General features: G+C 35.1%; 1 protein-coding gene across 1 annotated transcript in view; it reads left to right on the top strand.

Annotated features, from left to right (window-relative positions):
• AFG2A (AFG2 AAA ATPase homolog A) overlaps positions 1–24,060 on the top strand; it is a 343,293-nt gene that overhangs the window by 259,097 nt on the left and 60,136 nt on the right. The window contains exon 15 of the mRNA XM_079919922.1: positions 17,858–18,022. Coding sequence (XP_079776048.1) covers positions 17,858–18,022 — 165 coding nt within the window. The remainder of the gene's footprint in view (positions 1–17,857; positions 18,023–24,060) is intronic.

The following is a 24,060-nucleotide window of genomic DNA, read 5'->3' as shown; positions in this document are numbered from 1 at the left end:
AACCTATGGGTTTATTTATATTTAAATATTATAAAAATTGATGTTTACATGTAAGGAAGTTTTCAACCTTATGGAGAACTTTTAAAAGAGTGAATTTTATAGAGATATTGGAGAGATTAATTGCACTATTTTCAGTTTTCCTCTGTAGTGTATCAAAAAGCAGATTCACTTTTTTTTTTTTTTTTTGCTGTACTCAGGCCTCTACCGTTGTGGCCTTTCCCATTGCGGAGCACAGGCTCCGGACGCACAAGCTCAGCGGCCATGGCTCACGGGCCTAGCCGCTCTGCGGCATGTGGGATCTTCCCGGACCGGGGCACGAACCCATGTCCCCTGCATTGGCAGGCAGACTCTCAACCACTGTGCCACCAGGGAAGCCCCGCAGATTCACTTTTTACAAGAGGAAGAATTAGGATTCGTTCTACATAAATACTGTTTTAGCTTTGTAAAAGGGCTCTTTAAAAGAAGTGGGTGAAGAATATATCATTCTAGTAAAAGAACTTAAGTGTGTGTGTGTGTGTTGAATTATTTTTGTTCTATTTTCTCCCTCTTTTGTGCTCCTCATCAAGTACTGCCATTTACTATGGTACATTCTTCCTAAACACCTGCTGTCAAATGCATCAAGTCTTTTCTTGCACGGTGCTACGGGTTTCTACAGAACTGAGCAAGCCCAACATTAGACAGATAGCCTACAGACTGATTGATTTATTTGTTTTAATACAAACGCATGCTCAGATGTTGTCATACAGAAATCCTTTTTAGAAGAATTATTTTTCAAAGGACGAAGAATGTTGTAACCCTAGCACCTAACCCTGTGCCTGGCACATAGTAGATACTCACAAATGTTTGTGGAATTGAACTGTTCTGTGAAGTCTCAAACTGAATAATCTCAAACTCCCTCAACTCTACGAGTAACTGAATATTTTAAATAGCTACAATATGAATTGAAATGTTTAAAAAGCATTTCCAGCAGTTGAAAAGTTGTATCATATTATAGGATCCAGGTTTTAATTTAGCAAGTATTGTTCTCTTTGCAGAATACAAAAAAAATCTATATAAAAGAAATCCTGCTTTATCTTTCTTTGCAAAATAGGAAGGCATTGTCAAAAGGGGGAAATGTCTAATAATAAGTTGAAAACTTTGGGCAGTTCTACTTGAAAGATATCTCTTAAATTGTGCTTTGCAGGTTCACTGCCTCTGTTATTATTATGTTCTAATGTAAGACCTCAAGATTGTATTCTCTTCCTAACTGGAAGCTGCACTTCATTCCTGTGCTGCCTCCACACTGCGGCCAGAATTATTTGTTTCCTTAAACAGAAAATTGAGCCTGTCTTTCTTCACGTGATTACAAACCTTTCACAATTTCCTATGGACCATGATGAGATAAAGACCAAAGTCCTTGGCATTACCCACCATATGTAATAATATCATACCTGTAGAGGGTATTTGTTTGCTTGTTTGTTTGTTTGTTTGTTTTACTTCATCTATCTTCATAGTCCCATGTTTCCAAGAAGCCTCCACCAGTGCTTCCCAAACTTCTCCATGATATGTCACACATGGTAATAATAACCAGACAAAATTGCTGTCTGACTGCCTAGGGCCTCTGGCTTCTCTGGGCTCCTGGCCTTCCTGAGAGCTGAAGGAAGAAATATCCTTAGCACACCTGTAATCCATTCCTGGTGCAACTGTTGCAAAGGTGCAACAGTAAACCTTTTGCCTTCCCAGAAATGGTTTATACATTGCTGCACCCTTAATTCTTTGGACGTAGTATTTACTCTGCCTTTCTCACCTTCTCAACCTGGTAAATATCCCCTACTTGCCATGTAAGGCCCATCTCATTTGGATCAGGGTAATGTTTCTAGATTTTTTAAGGCAGTTTGAAATTTCTCACTTCCAAAGTCTTAAATCAATTAATCTTGACTCTTGGAACTTCTCACTTTCCATTATCTGAATCAGTTGTAATAAGTATAACTTCACTAATAATGATTTTATGTTTTAAAAATACAAATAAAATTTTTATTTCCTTGGATTTTTTGGAAAGATTCTTTCCCGCATAGATTATATTCTCCATGGTTTCAAATATACCCATCTCAAAAGGGTTACTTATTTAAAGTATGACGTGTGTAGTACAACTATATATCATTACTACTTAGTTATACTACAAAATTAAAAGATCTCAAATTATTTCTTATGAAAAGATTTACTAAGCTAAAAGCTATAAGAAAGGAATTATGAAGATTGGTTAGAACCTATTGCTTATTTTAAGTGTAATTGACATCTAACACATTCCTGTCAACTCTTTCTGCCTTTCTAAAATGTTTTGTATATGCATTAGGTAAATATGGCTGGTTTTATCTCATCAAATGAGTGGCTTTCAGTATCACAGCATCCATCAAGTTGCAATTTTATTCTCAACTCATTCTTGAATTATTAATTAACACTTATTAAACATTTTGTCATCTTTTCTACTACTGTCTTAGCCCATTGATTAAGGCTTACTGTATTTAATTCTTTGTATGTTGACTTTCTCCACTTTTAAAGTGTAAGTTCTTAAAGATTAGGTCCGAGTCGTATGCTTGTTTGTATTGCTCATAGTTTGTATTGCTCAGAGTGCACAAAAAAGTAACTCAAGTTGGTGTTTTTAAGTTACTTTTAAAATATCACATGGGTAGTTAAAATTTTGTTATTCAGATTTTATGTAAAATCTGTTTCTCTTTTCTGATTTCTATTCAGCAGGTATTTCCCCCAACTTAAGTACAATTTATATACTTTCTCATTGCCCTAAAAGCTTAATTACCAAGTAATATAAGGCAGAGTGTTCCTTGCAGGGGCTTGCATGGTTTTTGCTAAATATTGCTTATTTTATTGGTCTCTAAAGCTATTCTTCCTTCAGTCTAATTATACTTTTAAAGATTATGAAATTTCATAGAAGATGTTAAGAAATAGTGTTCCTGAAACATTAAGAATTTCAAGACTTAAAAAGATAGTAGCTAAAGTGAAATAAGCCAGACAGACAAAAACAAATACCATGTGGTATCATTTATATGTGGAATCTTAAAAAAAAAAAAAGCGGATTTCATAGAAGGAGAATAGAATGGTGGTTACCAGGGGCAATGGAGGTGGGGGGTATGAGGACATGTTGGTCAGAGGGTACAAACTTTCAATTATAAGAAAGTTTTGAGGATTTAATGAACAGCATTGTGACTAAAGTTAGTAATATGGTATTATACACTTGAAATTTGCTGAGAGTAGACCTTAACTGTTCTCACCACACATACACACAAACAGTTAACTAAATTTGAGGTGATGGATATGATCTTGATAATAATGTCACACTGTAAATGTATATCAAATCATCACATTGTGCACTTTAAATATATACAAGTATATTTGTTAATTTTCCTCAATAAAACTGGAAATAAATAAATTTAAAGATAAAAGCAAAATTCAAAGATATAAAACATTTCTGTACCAGCAAATTGGACAACCTAGAAGAAATGGACAAGTTTCTAGAAACATACAGGCTGCCAGAACTGAGTCAAGAAGAAGCAGATAATTTGAACAGAACAATCACTAGAAATGAGATAGAATCTATAATTAAAAAAAAAAAAAAAACAACAAGACAAAACAAAACTCCTTGCAAACTAAAGTCAAGGACTGGACGACTTCACTGGGGAATTCTACCAAACACACGAAGAAGAATTTATACTTATCCTTCTCAAACTATTCCAAAAATTGAAGAGGAGGGAACACTCCCAAATTCATTCTGTGAAGCCACCATCACCCTGATACTAAAACCAGACAAAGACACTAAAAAAAGGAAAATAACAGGCCAGTATCTTTGATGACTATAGATTCAAAAATCCTCCACAAAATATTTACAAACAGAATCCAACAGTAATAAAAAGGATCATACACCATGATCAAGTTGGTTTCAGTCCAGGGTCACAAGCATGATTCAACATACAAAAATCAGTTAATGTGATACACCACATAAACAAAAGGAAAGACAAAAACCACATGACCATCTCAATAGACACAGAAAAAGCATTTAACAAAATTCAACATCCATTCATAATAAAAATTCTTACCAAAGTAGGCATAGAGGGAACATATTGCAACATAATAAAAGCCATTTTTGACAAACCCACAGTCAACATAATACTCAAAGGTGAAGAGCTGAAAGCCTTCCTGCTAAATTCAGGAACTAGACAAGGATGCCCACTCTCCACTTCTATGCAGCATAGTACTGGAAGCCCTAGCCACAGCAGTCTGACAAGAAAGAAGAAATAAAAGGTATCCAAATTGGAAGGGAAGAGGTAACACTCTCACTATTTGCAGATGATGTGATACTCTATGTAGAGAACCCTAAAGTCTCCACACAAAAACTATTAGAACTGATAAACAAATTCAGCAAGGTAGCAGGATACAAGGTTAACATACAGAAATCTGTTGCATTTCTTTACACTAGCAATGAAATATCGGAAAGAGAAAGTAAAAAAAAAAAAATAATCCCATTTAAAATCACGTCAAAAATAAAATAAAATACTTGGTAATAAACTTATCCAAGGAGGTGAAAGACCTATATGCTGAAAACTATAAAACATTGATAAAGGCAGTTGAAGATGATTCAGAGAAATGAAAGCTATCCTATGCTCTTGGATTGGAAGGATTAATATTGTTAAAATGGCCATATTACCCAAAGCAATCTACAGATTTAATGTGATCCCTATCAAAATAGGGACATTTTTCACAGAACTGTAACAAATGACCCTAAAATTTACATGGAACCACAAAAGACCCAGAATTAATTGCCAAGGCAATCCTGGAGACATAACCCTTCCAGACTTCAGATTATACTGCAAAGCTACAGTAATCAAAACAGCGTGACAAAAAAAAACAAAAACAAAAAAAAAAAAAACAGCGTGACATTGGCACAAAAGCAGGCATATGGATCAATGGAACAGAACAGAGAGCCCAGAAATAAACCCACACACCCACAGTCACTTCATCTATGACAAAGGAGGCAAGAAGGTACAGTGGAGAAAAGACAGTCTCTTCAACAAGTGGTTCTGGGAAAGCTGGACAGCTACATGTAAATCAATGAAATTTTAACACTCCCTCACACCATATACAAAATAAACTCAAAATGGTTTAAAGAAGTAAATATAAGACATGACGTGTAAAATTCCTAGAAAAACATAGGCAAAACATTCTCTGACATAAATCGTAGCAATATTTTCTTAGATCATTCTCCCAAGGCAAAAGAAGTAAAAGCAAAAATAAACAAATGGGACCTAATCAAACTTAAAAGCTTTTGCACAGCAAAGGAAACCCTCAACAAAATTGAAAGACAACCTATGGAATGGGAGAAAATATTTGCAAATGATGAGACCGACAGGGGCTTAATATCTAAAACGTAAAAACAGCTTACACAGCTCAATATCAAAAAACAACCCAGTCAGAAAATGGGCAGAAGACCTGAATAGACATTTTTCCAAAGAAGACATACAGATGGCCAACAGGCACATAAAGAGATGCTAAACATGGCTAATTATTAGAGAAATGCAAATCAGAAAACACAAAAAACATTTCCAGGGCTTCCCTGGTGGTGTAGTGGTTAAGAATCCGCCTGCCAATGCAGGGAACATGGGTTCGAGCCCTGGCCCGGGAAGATCCCACATGCCGCAGAGCAACTAAGCCCGTGCGCCACAACTACTGAAGCCTGTGCACCTAGAGCCCGTGCTCCACAGCAAGAGAAGCTACCGCAATGAGAAGCCCACGCACTGCAATAAAGAGTAGCCCCTGCTCGCCGCAACTAGAGAAAGCCTGCGCACTGCAACGAAGACCCAGCGCAGCCAAAAATAAATAAATAAATTTATAAAAAATAAACACACCCACACACACAGAGCTAGGATCCCACATTTAAAAAAACATTTCCAGAAGTCAGCTATGTTCTCTAGGCTGAATAATGTGTATCCGCAACATGAAAAGATTTAATAAATACAAGCATGTTCTAGGGCCTCCTCTCTTAATGATTCCTTTATCAGATTCCTATTGAAGAGAGCAAGCCTATTTCTATAACTTCTCCCTTCTCTATTACGAAAGGGCTATGAATTGAGCATTTCAGAGACTATGATAAGAAGCAGGAAGAGGCAAGTAGAGACTTGTTAAATAGTAATCCTGTTTAAACATTGAAATATAAATATAAATATAAATCAAGAATCTGTATTTTAACCTGACTTGTCTACCGTTATTCTAACCTCGTGGTTTTAGAACATCTATTCGTTCATTCATTTAAAGAACATTAATGTCTACCATGTGCCAGGTATTAGGATCCAAAGATAACTGGCGTTCCCTATATTCAAGGAGCACAGTCAAATACTGGAATAATTATACAGGAACAGGAACAGTGATAATAGCATCTAAATTGAAGCATGCATGCCATGTGCCAAGCACTGTGCTGAGCCCTTTATATAGATTATGTCATTCAATTCCTAGGGTCATCCTCTGAGTAACTAGTACTGTTAAGGATTTTAAGGTACCAAGGGGTTTAAATGATTTATCTAAACACACAGCTAATACATGATGGAGCTAGAATTTTAACCCAGTTAGGCTGATTCTTTTGCCCTCACTTTTTTTTTTTTTTGACATTTATAAAATTTATTTTGGTAAAATAGTCATAACATAAAATTTACCAATTTAGTCATTTTAAAGCGCACAGTTAGGTGGCATAAAATATATTCACATTGCTCTACTACTACCACCATCCATCTGCAGATATTTTTCATCTACAGATCTTTTTCCATTTCCCCTAAATAAACCTCCATACACATTAAACAATAATTTTCCATTCCCCTACTTGGTTTGCTTCCACCTTTTGTGTATTGTGAATAATGATACTGTGAACATGGGTGTACAAATATCTATTAGAGTCCCTGTTTTTAATTATTTTGGGTATATACTCCAAAGTGGAATTGCTGAATCAAAAGGTGTAAAAGTCAATTTAAAATTTTTTTCACGACCACCACATCGTTTCCGTAATGGCTGCCCATTTTACAATACATTCAAACCAACAGTGCACAAGGATTTTCTGTATATCCTAACACTTGTGATTTCCTGTGGTTTTGTTTTAATGATAATGGATGTACATGGTATCTCATTGTGGTTCTGACTTGAAACTCCTTAGTGATTAGTAATGTTGAAAATATTTTCATGCGATTATTAGCCACCGATACATCTTTGGAAAATTCATGTCTTTTGGGCATTTAAAAAATCTGATTGTTTCATTGTTGAGATGTAGGAGTCATTTATATATTTGGATATTAACCCCTTATCAGATATATGATTTGATGGTGTCTTTGGTGCACCTTAAAAAAATATTTATTTATTTCAGTTTATCTGTTTTTCTTTTGTTGCCTGTACATTTGGTGTCATATCAAAGAAATTATTTCTAAATCCAAGGTCATGAAGGCTTTCCTGTATTTTTTAATAGTTTAACTGTTTTAGCTCTTATGATTAGGTCTTTGATCCAACTTAATCATTTTTTTAATAAAATGTAAGGTAAGGATCCACCTTCATTATTTTCCATGTGGATATCCAGTTTCCTCAATAAGATTTGCTGAAAAGACAGTCCTTTCTTCAATGACTGGTCTGTGTATCCTTTTCAAAAATCATATGACCACATTAGTGAGGGCTTTATAAGGGGCTCTCCATTCTGTTCGATAGGTTTATGTAACTCTCCTTGGATAAGTAACACAGTGTCTTGATTGATGTAGGTTTTTAGGAAGTTTTGAAATTTGGATGTGTGAGTCCTCCAACTTGTGTTCTTCTATAACAAGATTGTTTTGGCCATTCGGGGTCCCTTGAAATTCGTTATGAATTTTAGTCTTCTAACTCTACAAAAAATGCTATTTTCACATTTGAATCTGTGGATTGATTTGTATGGTTTTGACATCTTAACAAAATTAAATCTTTCAATCTTTGAACATAGATGTCTTTCCATTTATTTGTGTCTTCTTTAAATTTTTCAATTTTGCCCTCACTTTTAACCTGTATGCCAAATTACAAGTTATATAGTACTCAGGAGAGTTATAGAACATTGTATAAAAGAGAAGACTTTTAAGCTGAAACTTGAACAAGAGGCGAAGCTTACCTGATAGGCTATGAGATAAAAGCATTCAGAGCAGAGAGAGAATTATGTGTGAGAGCAAGGATGCAGAAAGCAGCATGGAGTTCGGCTAACTGTAAGTGTTTAGAGTCCTTAGAGCCACAGGGTGAAAAAGGAAAAGTGGCTGCAGATGAGTTGGGAGAGTTACACCAAAATTACAGAAGCTTGAAATATTATACTTGAATTTGACTTTTTCCCTTGAGGTGCCCTTAAATGGTTAGAAAATAGGAAGTTACAGTAATTGCAGTTACAGTGATCAGTTTAGTAGTGATGTAGATAGAGAGGGAGAAGAAGGAAAGAGTAAGACTGCAGGCAGGAAAAACAACTAGCAGGGTAGTTATGGTATTCTAGACAAGAGATTATGTTGGCACGACTTTATTGAGTAAACATGTATTGAGTGCCTTGAATGTGCTATTGCTGAGTTGACATTGTTGAATAAAAAAGTATGATACCTGCCATTACATACTGCCTACAATCTACTGGGAAAGACAGACAGGAAACAAACAAATATATAATAAAGAAGACAGAGTAGAAGTAACAGTTTCAAGAGAGATTTAAGAGGTAGAATTAACCACACCTATTAATCAGTTGAATTTAGAGTGAGAGAGATACCTAAAGTCCAGGGTTTCTTTGAAATAAATCAGAGCTGTTACCAAGGACCCACCTCTCTCCCTAGTTTCTGGAACTGTTTTCTCCATGAATCATGATATATTGATATGTTTTCATTAGAGTAAAATGTAAAGGCTCAGTGCTGCTTTTCTTTATAGAAGAAAGACGTTTCCTGCACTCACATACACACCCTTGTTGATCATTTTATTTATTTCTTTTAAAGGGGGTAGGAAAATTATGTTTTCTGAACAGCAACCTATGCCAGACACAGGGCTAGATGATCTACATACATCATTTCCCATAATCCTTCTAAAAGCCTTGTTGATCATTTTAAATGAATGAGAGCCAATGGAACCTGATTCTTCAAAGTGTCTGTTTTAATGCTTTGGTATGAACAAGTATTTCTCTGCTAATTAGATTAGGACATTGATAGAATATAAAATTACAAATGTTGAACTTCAGAATTTATAAAAAAAGAAAAGGTAGCCCTTTAACTGTGGTAAAGGTAGCCCTTTAACTGTGACCTTTACAAAATGAACTGAGTTCATTTTGTAAAGGTCAGACGAAGAAAAGGTAGTAGTATTAGTTTAAGTAGTGTAACTACTAAAATTGTAATAACACATTTTCAGTAAAGATCATATAATGTAATCAGGCATTGCCTTGAGTAAGATAATATATGGAATTGGGTCTAGAAGGCCCATTTAAAAGGTCACCTAATACAGTAATTCTTACTGTGAGGTGCGCAAGCAGATTTCACTTGAACTCAATGGAATTATTTGCAGAATTGTGTGGGGATGTTTTCTCATCTTGTATATTTTGAGGGAAATTCTTGTCAGAAGTATATAGGCCTCTCTGATTAAAGAACCACCATCATTTTCACACATGAGGAAACTGAGGCTGTGAGAGGTATAGAGACTTCCCCAAGGTCTTGAATAGGTCCTCTTGAAAAGGCAGTTTGCCCGACAGTTTTTAAAATAGAGTTAATGTAAGACTGCAGTGTCTATGACCTTGCGGCCAGAAGCGTTCAGGGTATTAGGAAGCCTGGGCTTGTTTCTTCATTAGAATTGTCATATGGTGATTTTAAAATATCAGAACATGCCATCATTCAGAATACATTCTTTCACCCTAATATTGCAGAACAGTATCTTTAAAGAAATTCTAGGAAGGGTGTTAACTCATTCAGGATTTTACAGGAAGGAAAGCTCTTTCCTACCTTTTTTTAAGCTAACTTTCACTGACAAGATCAAGCCAGAAAAAGCCTAGCTGGCTGATGGCCCAGACAAGGTTATAATCGTTCAAGTGTCCTCAACCTGCATTGCCCGGGGACAGCTACAACTTGGGGGGGCGGGGGGGGGGGGCACAGATGCATGCTGAGTGTTGTTCCAGTGACTTAGATGATGTGTGCGCTCTATATCCTTTGCTGTGTTGTTCTTGCAGCTATTAGAAAGGAAATTTTAAAATAGCCTAGAATGACTAGTTTTCCCAGAAAGGTGAAAAGGATAACCTCAACTTTAAAAAACTAATCAAGCCATTCGCAGCTGTATCCCCAGCAGCTAAAACAGAGCCTGGCACAGAGTAGCTGTGTAATAATTTTTTTGATGAAAGAAATATTTAAATTTATTGTGTTACCTGTGTCATATTTCAGAACAAGAATTTTTTTTCTTTGTCCATTGATACTGAGTATCATATTGTACTGGAAAGATAGTAAAGTAAAAAAGGTATGATTCAATATTCAAAGACCTCCTGATTTCAGTTCAATTTCTGTCATTCATTGCATGATCTTGGGCCTCATTTTCTTTTTCTTAACGGGGGTATATCTAATTCACAGAATTTAGAGTCATATTAAATGAAATACACTATGTGAAAATTGCTTTATAGATTCTTAAGAGCTATATAAATAATTAATGTTATTCATCTTAGATAATATTTTTAATAATTTGAAAAAATATGTTTACTGGTATCATCCTAATTTCCTAAATCCTGTATTTATTTGTTTTGGGTAGGGAAGAAGTGATCCCCATGATTGAAATGCAGTTTTGAATTCTATGATAAAGTACATTTCAAGGAAGATGATCTTGCATCATTTCTACCTAATGAACTAATGTTAGGTGTGGGGAATAGTCTGAAAATAATTAAAGCATTCATTTTTAAACAAAGGCACTGTATTTACTATGCATTTGTTAATTGACTTTTTGCTGGCTAATTTGTACATGACTTAAGAATTAATAGATATTTGATAAACACTCAGCATGTTCTAGGTATTGTGATATGTGCAAAAAGTATACAGCAGCATTTTTCAAAGTGGAAATGTAATGTTAGCTTTTGAGATGTTCTGTGATTAGAATGTGGGATAGAATTTCTATCTGCTACTGCAGTTCTCTCTTGGAGATTTTTCATACCCATTAGTATTGGCTCCAAAAATTCCTGCATGTAGAAACCTGTTTAATTTTGTTTCTACCCAGTGTTTCCCTAACTTATTTTAACAAGAAAATCCTTTTTTTCATTATATCTGCTAACATTTACCCAAGCATTTTATGAGACACCTGTATAAGATATATGGTATGGACTCCATGAGTTTTAACGTTCTGTTTGGAACTCTAAACATAAATATAAGGTAATTTAAAAAAAAGAAGGAGAGAGAGTCCAAGAAGATAATCTTTTTAGATAGAGAAGATCTGAAAACATCTCTAATGCCCTTAAGTTTACTGATGTATAACACTGAGAACCTAACAAATGCAAGTTTAAACAACTTTATTTAGTTATAATTTACACACAATAAACTGCATCAACTTAAAGTGTACAATTCAGCTAATTTACTATATGTGAACCTGTGAAGCGACCTCCGCAATCCAGATGTAATAGAACATTTCAGTCAACCTAAAAGGTTCCTTTTGCTCCTTGGCAATCCATCTTTCCCTCTACCCTAGGCTCCAAACAACCACTTGTCTGCTTTTTGTATAGATTAGATTGAATTTTTAAGTATCTTATATAAATGGAATTTATAGCATGTATTTTTCAATGTCTGGTCTCTTTAACTCAGCACAATGATTTTGAGACTTGTGCATGTTATTGAGTGTATCAGTAGTTTTTCTTTTTTATTGCCGAGTGGTATTCTATTATATATAAGTACATATTTTGTTCCTTCATGAAATGGTAGACATTTGGATTATTTACAGCTTGGGGCTATTGTGAACAAAGCTGCTGTGAACATCTATGTACAGATCTGCATGGCTATACGTTTTTGTTCCTCTCAGATAAATACCTAGTAGTAGAGTAGCTGGGTGGTTATGGTGGGGAACTTTCTAAGAAACTGCCAGTTTTCCAAAGTAGTTGTACTGTTTTATGTTCCCCTTAAGAGTGTAAAAGTTCTAGTTTCTCCATATCCTTATTCAATCTTTGGTGTTGTCAGTGTCTTTAGTTTTAGTCATTGTTATGAGAAGGTAATGATATCTCATTGTGGCTTAAATTTGCATTGATCTGATGACCAATGATTCTGAGCAGCTTTTTTTTTTAAGTAATTAATTTATTTATTTATTTTTGGCTGTGTTGGGTTTTCGTTTCTGTGCGCGGGCTTTCTCTAGTTGCGGCGAGCGGGGGCTACTCTTCATCGCGGTGCGCGGGCTTCTCACTGTAGTGGCTTCTCTTGTTGCAGAGCACAGGCTCTAGACCTGCAGGCTCAGTAGTTGTGCCTCACGGGCTTAGTTGCTCCGCGGCATGTGGGATCTTCCCAGACCAGGGCTCGAACCCATGTCCCCTACATTGGCAGGCAGATTCTTAACCACTGCACCACCAGGGAAGCCCCTGAGCAGCTTTTTACTCAACACTTACTTGCCAACCCTATAGCTTCTTGTATCTGAATCTGTTCAGATTTTTTGCCCACTTTCTATCGGGTTGTTTAATTTCTTATCACTGAATTTTAAGTGTTCTTTTTATATTTGGATACAAGTTTTTTGTCAGATATAACTATTGTGAATATTTTATCCCAGTCTGTGGCTTGCCTTTTTATCTTCTTAAAGGTATCTTTAGAAGAGAAGAAGCGTTTATTTTTATAAAGACCAGTTTATCAATTTTTTTCGTTTATACTTCTAGAAGTTTGTAGTTTTAGCTCTTACACTGAGATTTATGATCCATCTCAAGTTAATTTTTGAGTATATAGGGTGAGGTAGGGGTCAATGTTCATTTTAAAAATATGAGTATCTAGTTGTTGAGCATCATTGCTTAAAATACTTTCCTTTCCTCATTGAATGCATTAATAATAAAAATCAATATGAATTCCTTATTCTGTTCTATTAATCTTTTATTTCTGTCTTCTAGACCTTATCACACTATCTTGTTTCTCTATTAGCGTTGTAAGTTTTGAAGTCAGGTAAGTCCTTCAACTTTGTTCTTTTTTTAGGTTGCTTTCACTATTCTCAGTCATTTGCATTTCCATATAAATTTTATAATCAGTTTGTCACTTTTTAAGAAAGTCTTTGTGTAATTTTGATTGGAATTGCATTGAATCTATAGATAAATTTGGAAAGAAAGAGTATCTTCATAATTCTGAGTCTTCCAATGAACATGGTATATATCTCTCTGTTTAAATAGGTCTTGTTTAATTTCTCTCAACAGTGCTCTGTAGTTTTCAGTGAAGCATTCTTTTGTTAATTTTATTCCTGTCTTTTATATTTTTTATATATTTCCATAAATTGGATTTTTTAAACTTCATTTTCTAGTTAGTTTGCTGCTTGATACATTTTTTCTAATATTAAACTTGTATCCTGTAATCTTGCTATTAGTTGTTTTGTAGATTCCGTAGGAGTTTTATATAAACTCTCATGTTATCTACAAATGAGGATAGTTTTACTTTTTACTCTTCCAAGTTCTATACTTTCTTCCCCCCATACCCTCCCTACTCTGGTTTCATCTTATCGCAAAGGCTAGTATCTCTATTATAATGTTTGGTGAAAGTGGTGTTTTTTACCTTGTTCTTGATCTTAGGTATAAAACATTAAATATTTTGACAATTATGATGTGATGTTACCTGTAGGTTTTTTTATTTTATTTTATTTTACTTTTATTTATTTATTTATTTTTGGCTGTATTGGGTCTTCGTTGCTGTGTGCAGGCTTTCTCTAGTTACGGCGAGCAGGGCTACTCTTCGTTGAAGTTCATGGGCTTCTCACTGTGATGGCTTCTCTTGTTGTGGAGCACAGGCTCTAGGCACACGGACTTCAGTAGTTGCAGCACGCAGGCTCAGTAGTTGTGGCTCACGGGCTTAGTTGTTCCACGACATGTGGGATCTTCCCGGACCAGGGATCGAACCCATGTCCCCTGCATTGGCAGGTGGATTCTCAACTGCTGTGCCACAAGGGAAGCCCTACCTGTAGGTTTTTGTAATACCATTTATTATATTGAAGAAGTTCCCTTCTGTTCCTAGTTTGCTGAGAGTTTTCTTATTTTGAATAGATCTTAAACTTTGTCATTTGTTTTTTCTGCACATATTAAATGATCATATTGTTTTTCTTCTTTATTCTGTTTACTGTGGTGAATTATATTCATTGGATTTTGAGTGTTAAACTAACCTTGCATTCTGGGGATAATTCTTACTTAGTTATGATGATTTATCCATTTTATATATTGTTAGATTCTATTTGCCAATGTTTTTAAAGGGTTTTTAGGTCTATATTTATGAAGGTATCATTAATCTGTAATCTTCAATTTTTGTAGTATCTTTGTCAGGTTTTGGAGTTAGTATTATGCTGGCTTTATAAAACAAGTTGAGATGTGTTCCCATCTCTGTATTCTAAAGTGATTGTATAATTTTGATGTTATTTCTTCTTTGGTAAAATTCAGAAGGGAAATCATATGGGCTTGGATTTTTCTTAACACATTTTTGACTGGAGACGTATTAACAGCCACAGGCGTTAGTTTCTGCAAAAATCCCCTGGTCAATAATGTGTTAGTGGAAAGGTTGGTTACGGTGGATTCAATTTTTTGATGAGTTCAGTTTCATTTTTAAAAATAAATGTAGGGCTATTCTGATTTTCTGTTTCATTTTGTACCTGAATTTTTCAAGAAATTTGTTTCTTTTTATCATCATAAAGTTGTTTATAATATTCTATTATTATCCATTTACTGTCTTTAGGATCTGTAGTGATAACCCTTCTTTCATTTCTGATGTTGATGATTTGTTCTCTCTATCCTTGTTCAGTCTAGCTAGAATTTAATCAATTTTTTAAATCTTTGTAGAAAACTACACTTGCCTTTGATTTTCTCTCTTGTTTGTTTCCCATTTCATTGATTTCTGCTCTCATGTTCATTATTTCCTTCCTGTACTTACTCTTGAAACTTAGGTCATTGCTTTTAGACTTCTTTCCTACTATAAGCATTTAAAGTTATAAAATTGCCTCTAAGCACTGCTTTAACTATATTCCACAAATCTTCATATGTTAGATTTTCATTATCATTCAACTTGAAACATTTTCTCATTTCTTTTGTGATATCTTCTTTGACCCATGGTTTATTTAGAAGTATGTTGTTTAATTTCCAGTGTGTTTGGGGTTTTCCTCTATGTCCTATTTTTATTCATGTCTAACTTACTCTTCTCATAGAGTTCTACTCTGTATGATTTCAGTCCTTTTGAATTTGTTGAGTTTTGTTTTATGGCTTATCATATGGGCTGTCTTGGTGAATATACCAAGTGTACTTGAAAAGAATATGTGTTCTGCAGTTGTTGGGCATAGCGCCCTATAAATAAATATCAATTAGGTCAAGATGATTGATGGTCTTGTTAGATCCTCTCTGTCTTACTGATTTGTTTTCTAGTTCCATCAATGCTAAGAGAGGAATGTTAAAATCTCCTATTATGATTGTGGAATTATATATATTTATCTTTTTAAACCTGTCAATTTTTGCTTTATATATGTTGAGGCTCCATTATTAGGAACATATGTATTAAGAAATATGAAGGTTCCGAGACTTTACCCTATTTGAAAGCTAACAAGTTAGTCTGCCACAATTTCATAGAATCTGGCAAAAGGCTTGAGACTCCTGAGCCAGAGACAGAGGACAGTTTATTACTCACAGAATATCATCATTTTTTCACCAGTTCCTTAAGAACTAAGTCCCACAGAGCAACCATATGAGGTTTCAATGTTTGTATTTTCTGTAATGTTTAATGTATGGCCCAGCTACATTTTCAGGATTTGGAGGTTTGTTGTTGCTGTTGTTGTTGTTTTAGTTTTTATAATTAAAAGAGGTTCATGTCTAAGTTCTTATCTTCCTTACTTTCTGTATTCTATCACACCTTCTTTCTGGATACTTCATATTCATAAGTACACATATAGAAATGTGCTGTTTTTCACTGTTTATAAGTATCTCCTAAATATTCAAGGAGTGCTGTTTCTGATTATGCCAGCAAGAAGAGTAATTTTTTTGGAGATGGAAGGAGTCTACATTTTGGGGGTATATCATTTCTAATCCTTTTGATTTCTTCCTGAAGATTCAATTTTCCATCTCATGTCATTTCCCTTCAACCTAAAGAACTTCCTTTAGCATTTTCTGTAATGCAGATCTACTGGAAACAGATTTCCTTGGTTTTCTTTTATCTAAAAATGACTTTATTTTTCCTTCGTTATTGAAGAGTACTTTCACTGGGAATAGAATTCTGGGGTGACATTTTTATTCTTTCAATACTTTAAAGATGTTGTTCTACTTGTTTCTGCCCTCCATTGTTTTAATTGAGAGTCATTGGTGATTCAAATCATTGTTCCCTGTATTCACTCTGGCAGCATTTAAGATTTTATCTTTGGTTTTCAGCAGTTTGACTATAATGTGTTCATGTATGGTTTTCTTTGTATTTATTTTGTTTGAAATTCACTGAGCTTCTTGATTTTGTGAATTTATGGTTGTTTACTAATTTGGGGGAATTTTCAGCCTCTTCTTCAAATATTTTTTTCTACCCCATCTTCTCTTTTCTTTCCTTACTGGACTCTTATTAGACCTTTTTTGGTCCCACAAGAATGATCTTTGCTTGTAAACCTTACCATTTCACCTTCCTACTTAAAACCTTCCAGTGGCTTCTCATTGCAAATAGAATGCAGACCAGACTCTTCACCATGTTGTTTAAGACCTCATAATCTGCCTATGACTATCTCTCTAACCTCATTTCCTATGTCTTTTCACTTTATTCACTGTTTCTACCACAGTGGGTTTTTTCTGTCTCTGGAACATGCCAGTCATCTGTGCCTTTGTACTTGAGGTTTCTTTTACCTTGAATGCTCTTTCCCAGATCTTTGTATGGGTGTCTCCTTTGGATATCTGCATAAGTTTCCTCCTCAAAGAGGCTTTCTCTGACTACCCCAACTAAAAGCTGCCCCATCCCCTCAAAGCACACACAGATACGTGCACACTTTTGACCCATATCTCTCTTAATAGCTTTATGGAGATATAATTTACATACCATAAAATTCATCCACTTAAAATATAGAATTCAAAGGTTATTAGTATATTCACAGACGTGTAACTCTCACTATAGTCAATTTTACACTTATCTGTCTTATTCGTGCTGTTTCCTAGTACCAAGAACAAACTCTGGTGTATAGTACCGCTCAATAGTTTTTTCTGAATAGATGACTTCATTGGCTCTAAGATAGTTCAGGCATTCACCTTCGATAAAATATTAGGGAAGTGCATTTGACTGCCATCAGCTCTAGAAGTATTCTTTGATCTGAGCTATGTTATTTTGTGGGATCTCTGAAAACAGCTTAACCCATATTTGAAGAGTTATTGCAGGAAGTTACCAAAAAAAACCTTTTGATATGATGAATGCAAGTCATATACACATTTCCTCAAAAGACAATAGTCGTCTTTTACTGACCTGACAGTTGCTGAGGAGCAAAAAGCCTTTCCGAAATCCTGTTTTTCTATTTTCAAAAGTACTCTGACATTGTTTATTTGTTTGAATCTTTGAAATAGACTTTAGAATCTCTAGTACTTGTTATATTCATGAGATTCTGGGCATCCTCTTTCCTTGGGTTCCTTCATATGGAATATCAATTCTGAGCTTGGTTAATCTTTGTTGCCCCTTCTTCTTTATAGGCCTTGATGCGGCCTGGAAGAATTGATAGAATCATCTACGTGCCTTTACCAGATGCAGAAACAAGAAGGGAAATATTTAACTTGCAGTTTCACTCTATGCCAATCAGTAATGATGTTGATCTGAATGAACTCATCCTCCAAACAGATACATATTCAGGAGCAGAGGTAAGATAGTTCCCCTTAAAATACCTTGGTGGGAAGAAAGCAGTGCCTTGGGGTCATTAGCAAAGAAAAGCTTGCTTGATGCCAGCTGTTTTAAATAACTGTGTATTAAGTAATCTTAAAACAGGAAATATACTACATTGACTAAATTAAATTGCATTTTACCTGGCCTCTATTATATTTAAATTGTTTTTACCTGGCTTATCTATTTCTCAAAATGTAGTCTTCAGAGAAGCAGCATAATATAGAGGAGAGAACACTGGACTAGAAGTAGAAGATTCTTCTTTTGGGGCTTTTTGTTTTTGTTTGTTTGTTTGTTTATTTTAACATCTTTATTGGAATATAATTGCTTTACAATGGTGTGTTAGTTTCTGCTTTATAACAAAGTGAATCAGTAATACATATACATATATGTCCCCATGTCTCTTACCTCTTGCATCTCCCTCCCTCCCACCCTCCCTATCCCACCCCTCCAGGTGGTCACAAAGCACCGAGCTGATCTCCCTGTGCTATGCAGCTGCTTCCCAGTAGCTATCTACCTTATGTATGGTAGTGTATATATGTCCATGCCACTCTCTCACTTTGTCCTACCTTACCCTTCCCCCTCCCCATATCCTGAAGTCCATTCTCTAGTAGGTCTGCATCTTTATTCCCATCTTGCCCCTAGATTCTTCTGACCATTTTTTTTTCTTTATTTTTTTTTAGATTCCATATACATGTGTTAGCATACGGTATTTGTTTTTCTCTTTCTGACTTACTTCACTCTGTATGACAGCCTGTATGACTTCACTCTGTATGACAGTCCATCCACCTCACTACAAATAACTGAGTTTCGTTCCTTTTTATGCCTGAGTCATATTCCATTGTATATATGTGCCACATCTTCTTTATCCATTCATCTGTTGATGGACACGTAGGTTGCTTCCATGTCCTGGCTATTGTAAATAGAGCTGCAATGAACATTTTGGTACGTGACTCTTTTTGAATTATGGTTTTCTCATTGTATATGCCCAGTAGTGGGATTGCTGGGTTGTGTGGTAGTTCTATTTTTAGTTTTTTAAGGAACCTCCATACTGTTCTCCATAGTGGCTGTATCAGTTTACATTCCCACCAACAGTGCAAGAGGGTTCCCTTTTCTTCACACTCTCTCCAGCATTTATTGTTTGTAGATTTTTTCATGATGGCCATTCTAACCAGTCTGAGATGATATCTCATTGTAGTTTTGATTTGCATTTCTCGAATGATTAATGATGTTGAGCATTCTTTCATGTGTTTGTTGGCAATCTATATATCGTCTTTGGAGAAATGTCTATTTAGGTCTTCTGCCCATTTTTGGATTGGGTTGTTTGTTTTTTTGAAATTGAGCTGCCTGAGTTGCTTGTATGTTTTGGAGATTAATCCTTTGTCAGTTGCTTTATTTTCTCCCATTCTGAGGGTTGTCTTTTGGTCTTGTTTATGGTTTCCTTTGCTGTGCAAAAGCTTTGAAGTGTCATTAGGTCCCATTTGTTTATTTTTGTTTTTATTTCCATTTCTCTAAGAGGTGGGTCAAAAAGGATCTTGCTGTGATTTATGTCATAGAGTGTTCTGCCTATGTTTTCCTCTAAGAGTTTGATGGTGTCTGGCCTTACATTTAGGTCTTGAATCCATTTTGAGTTTATTTTTGTGTACGGTGTTAGGGAGTGTTCTAATTTCATTCTTTTACATGTAGCTGTCCACTTTTCCCAACACCACTTATTGAAGAGGCTGTCTTTTCTCCGCTGTATATTCTTGCCTCCTTTATCAAAGATAAGGTGACCATATGTGCATGGAATTATCTCTGGGCTTTCTATCGTGTTCCATTGATCTATGTTTCTGTTTTTGTGCCAGTACCATATTGTCTTGATTGCTGTAGTTTTGTAGTATAGTCTGAAACCAGGGAGCCTGATTCCTCCAGCTCCGTTTTTCTTTCTTAAGATTGCTTTGGCTATTCAGAGTCTTTTGTGTTTCAATACAAATTGTGAAATTTTTTGTTCTAGTTCTGTGAAAAATGCCAGTGGTAGTTTGATAGGGATTGCATTGAATATGTAGATTGCTTTGGGTAGTAGAGTCATTTTCACAATGTTGATTCTTCAAATCCAAGAACATGGTATATCTCTCCATATGTATCATCTTTAATTTCTCTCATCAGTGCCTTATAGTTTTCTGCATACAGGTCTTTTGCCTCCTTAGGTAGGTTTATTCCTAGATATTTTATTCTTTTTGTTGCAATGGTAAATGGGAGTGTTTTCTTGATTTCACTTTCAGATTTTTCATCATTAGTGTATAGGAATGCAAGAGATTTCTGTGCATTAATTTTGTGTCCTGCTACTTTACCAGATTAGTTGATTAGCTCTAGTAGTTTTCTGGTAGCATCTTTAGGATTCTCTATGTATAGTGTCATGTCATCTGCAAACAGTGACAGCTTTACTACTTCTTTTCCAATTTGGATTACTTTTATTTCTTTTTCTTCTCTGATTGCTGTGGCTAAAACTTCCAAAACTATGTTGAATAAGAGTGGTGAGAGTGGGCAACCTTGTCTTGTTCCTGATCTTAGTGGAAATGCTTTCAGTTTTTCACCATTGAGGACAATGTTGGCTGTGGGTTTGTCATATATGACCTTTATTCTGTTGAAGAAAGTTCCCTCTATGCCTATTCTCTGGAGGGTTTTTAATCATAAATGGGTGTTGAATTTTGTCAAAAGCTTTCTCTGCATCTATTGAGATGATCATATGGTTTTTCTCCTTCAATTTGTTAATATGGTGTATCACGTTGATTGATTTGCATATATTGAAGAATCCTTGCATTCCTGGGATAAACCCCACTTGATCATGTTGTATGATCCTTTTAATGTGCTCTTGGATTCTGTTTGCTAGTATTTTGTTGAGGATTTTTGCATCTATGTTCATCAGTGATATTGGCCTGTAGTTTTCTTGCTTTGTGACATCTTTGTCTGGTTTTGGTATCAGCGTGATGGTGGTAGAATGAGTTTGGGAGTGTTTCCTCCCTCTGCTATATTTTGGAAGAGCTTGAGAAGTATAGGTGATAGCTGTTCTCTAAATGTTTGATAGAATTCGCCCATGAAGCCATCTGGTCCTGGGCTTTTGTTTGTTGGAAGATTTTTAATCACTGTTTCAATTTCAGTGCTTGTGATTGGTCTGTTCATGTTTTCTGTTTCTTCCTGGTTCAGTCTCAGAAGGTTGTGCATTTCTAAGAATTTGTCCATTTCTTTCAGGTTGTCCATTTTATTGGCATAGAGTTCCTTGTAGTAATCTCTCAGGATCCTTTGTATTTCTGCAGTGTCAGTTGTTACTTCTCCTTTCTCATTTCTAATTCTATTGATTTGAGTCTTCTCTCTTTTTTTCTTGATAAGTATGGCTAATGTTTTATCAATTCTGTTTATCTTCTCAAAGAACCAGCTTTTAGTTTTATTGATCTTTGCTGTCGTTTTCTTCATTTCTTTTTCATTTATTCCTGATCTGATCTGATCTTTCCTTCTGCTAACTTTGGGGGTTTTTTGTTCTTCTTTCTCTAATTGCTTTAGGTGTAAGGCTAGATTGTTTATTTGAGATGTTTCTTGTTTCTTAAGGTAGTATTGTATTGCTATAAACTTCCCTCTTAGAACTGCTTTTGCTGCATCCCATAGGTTTTGGGTCATTGTGTTTTCATTGTCATTTGTTTCTATGGCAGATGACTTCCTCATTGATTTCTTCAGTGATCTCTTGGTTTAATAACCAAGTGTGTAGTGTGTTGCTTAGCCTCCATGTGTTTGTATTTCTTACAGATTTTTTCCTGTAATTGATATCTAGTCTCATAGTGTTGTAGTCTGAAAAGATACCTGATATGATTTTGATTTTCTTAAATTTACCAAGGCTTGATTTGTGACCCAAGATATGATCTATCCTGGAGAATGTTCCATGAGCTCTTGAGAAGAATGTGTATTCTGTTGTTTCTGGATGCAATGTCCTATAAATACCAATTAAGTCCATCTTGTTTAATGTATCATTTAAAACTTGTGTTTCCTTATTTATTTTCATTTTGGATGATCTGTCCATTGGTGAAAGTGGGGTGTTAAAGTCCCCTACTATGATTGTGTTACTGTCGATTTCCCCTTTTATGGCTGTTAGTATTTGCCTTATGTATTGAGGTGCTCCTATGTTGGGTGCATAAATATTTACAATTTTTATATCTTCTTCTTGGATTGATCCCTTGATCATTTTGTAGTGTCCTTCTTTGTCTTTTGCAATAGTGTTTGTTTCAAAGTCTATTTTGTCTAATATGAGAATTGCTACTCCAGCTTTCTTTTGGTTTCCATTTGCATGGAATATCTTTTTCCATCCCCTCACTTTCAGTCTGTATGTGTCCCTAGGTCTGAAGTGGGTCTCTTGTAGACAGCATATATACGGGTCTTGTTTTTGTATCCATTCAGCCAGTCTAGGGGCTTTTTGATACAGCAGCTTCCAACCAGTTATACACATCTCTGAACTTTGATTGCTTTACCTTATCAAATGGAAATGGTGTACAACTTGCCCTACTGTTTTCTCATAGAGATCATAAAAATGAGATTAAGATATCATGTAAGCACTCTGAAATACAAAAGACTTGGCAGAGAGATTTTATTATTATCTTTTAAGATTTGGGAAAATTATCTCAGTCTACAAAGATTCTCTCATAAAAACCATAGAAGTGACAGCCAGTCTGCCCTTAATAGTAAAAGTATACTCTCAACAAGAATAGCAAGACCTCTGTGAAAATATGAAAATTTTAAGTATGGCAAATAAATAAATATTTTTTCTGTCCTTAGCAACTCTTTACTTAGGCTGTTTTTATTTACAGAATAAAATTCCATTAAACTATTTGTACAGCTTTTCTACATGTATATCTTAAGAAAAATTTGGACTATATATTCCTCAACACAGAAATGTCTTCTGAATACCACTGATATGGGTCTGTACTGGGAAATTAATACTTTCTTAAGTAAGAAGCTGTAGATTCTTTTCATTCTGAATTATCCAGCAGACTGGGACTCCACATTCTGTTTTGCTTGCTATTATTTTTTATCTGTCTTCTGTAAAAACCAAAGAGGTTAACACGTAACAGATCATTAGTGGTACTCAGAGAGTCTTGTAGGTATACTTACATGTGGAATTGGATTTAGTATATCATGTAGTCATAGCTAATAACAACAACCAAAATAAATATCAAATCTACTCACTGTTTTTTTTCAACTAGTAACTATGTATGTTTGATTTTCCCCCTTTAAATTTTTAAATTCCACTGGGGTGGAAAATCCATGTAGAAAGTAGCTTGAGAAGCAGTTAAAGTGCGTTCACCTTTAAAGTCCTGTCTGAAACAATAATCCTTATGAGCATCTCTGTGGCATGACCATCCATTAATTTAAAATGAACATACAGTTACTGCTAACTGACTGCTCCAGCATTTCTAGAATTTAGTTTTTGGTGTGAGACCAAGGGCTGTATATGATACGTCAGTTTACAGGAAGTAGGCAGGAAAAGAAACCGTAAATCTTTCACTTGAGTTGAGTGAAGTGGAAGAGTAGTTAGCAAGGTATAAATATGCCTTTCTCACTTTGAAATAATTCATGGTAGTAACACAGAAGTGCAAAACAAAAAGCAAAGCCAGTGAGGTCCTGTCTGTCTGAAAGGTAAAAACTCACTTGGTGCCAGGAATTATTGTACCAGCTTACTAGTTCTTATGTAGTACATGCCTAATTCAGTCTGAAATATAAGCAAATTCATTTCTGATTGATTTTTATATCAGATTTTCTAAAAATAGTCACAGAGAAAGTAGCAGAAAATACTGTCCCTCAGTTTACGTTTTTATGTCCCATATTGCGTAGGTGAGGGAAGGGTATCTTTCTGTAGTCCTAGTTATAATCAGTATATTATTACAACTTCATAGACATTTATTCCAGAGCCGTATCTTAGTAGTTCTAGGCTTTTCAATTTGGACAAGACAGGTTTGTTCCACATTTTTTGTTTTGGGTGGAGGGTTTGGTCTGAATA

This window comes from Stenella coeruleoalba, assembly GCF_951394435.1.
Source record: "Stenella coeruleoalba genome assembly, chromosome: 4".
NCBI classification, from domain to species: domain Eukaryota; kingdom Metazoa; phylum Chordata; class Mammalia; order Artiodactyla; family Delphinidae; genus Stenella; species Stenella coeruleoalba.
The sequence above is the reverse complement of the archived record's forward strand: the minus strand, read 5'-3'. Positions and strand labels throughout refer to the sequence as shown.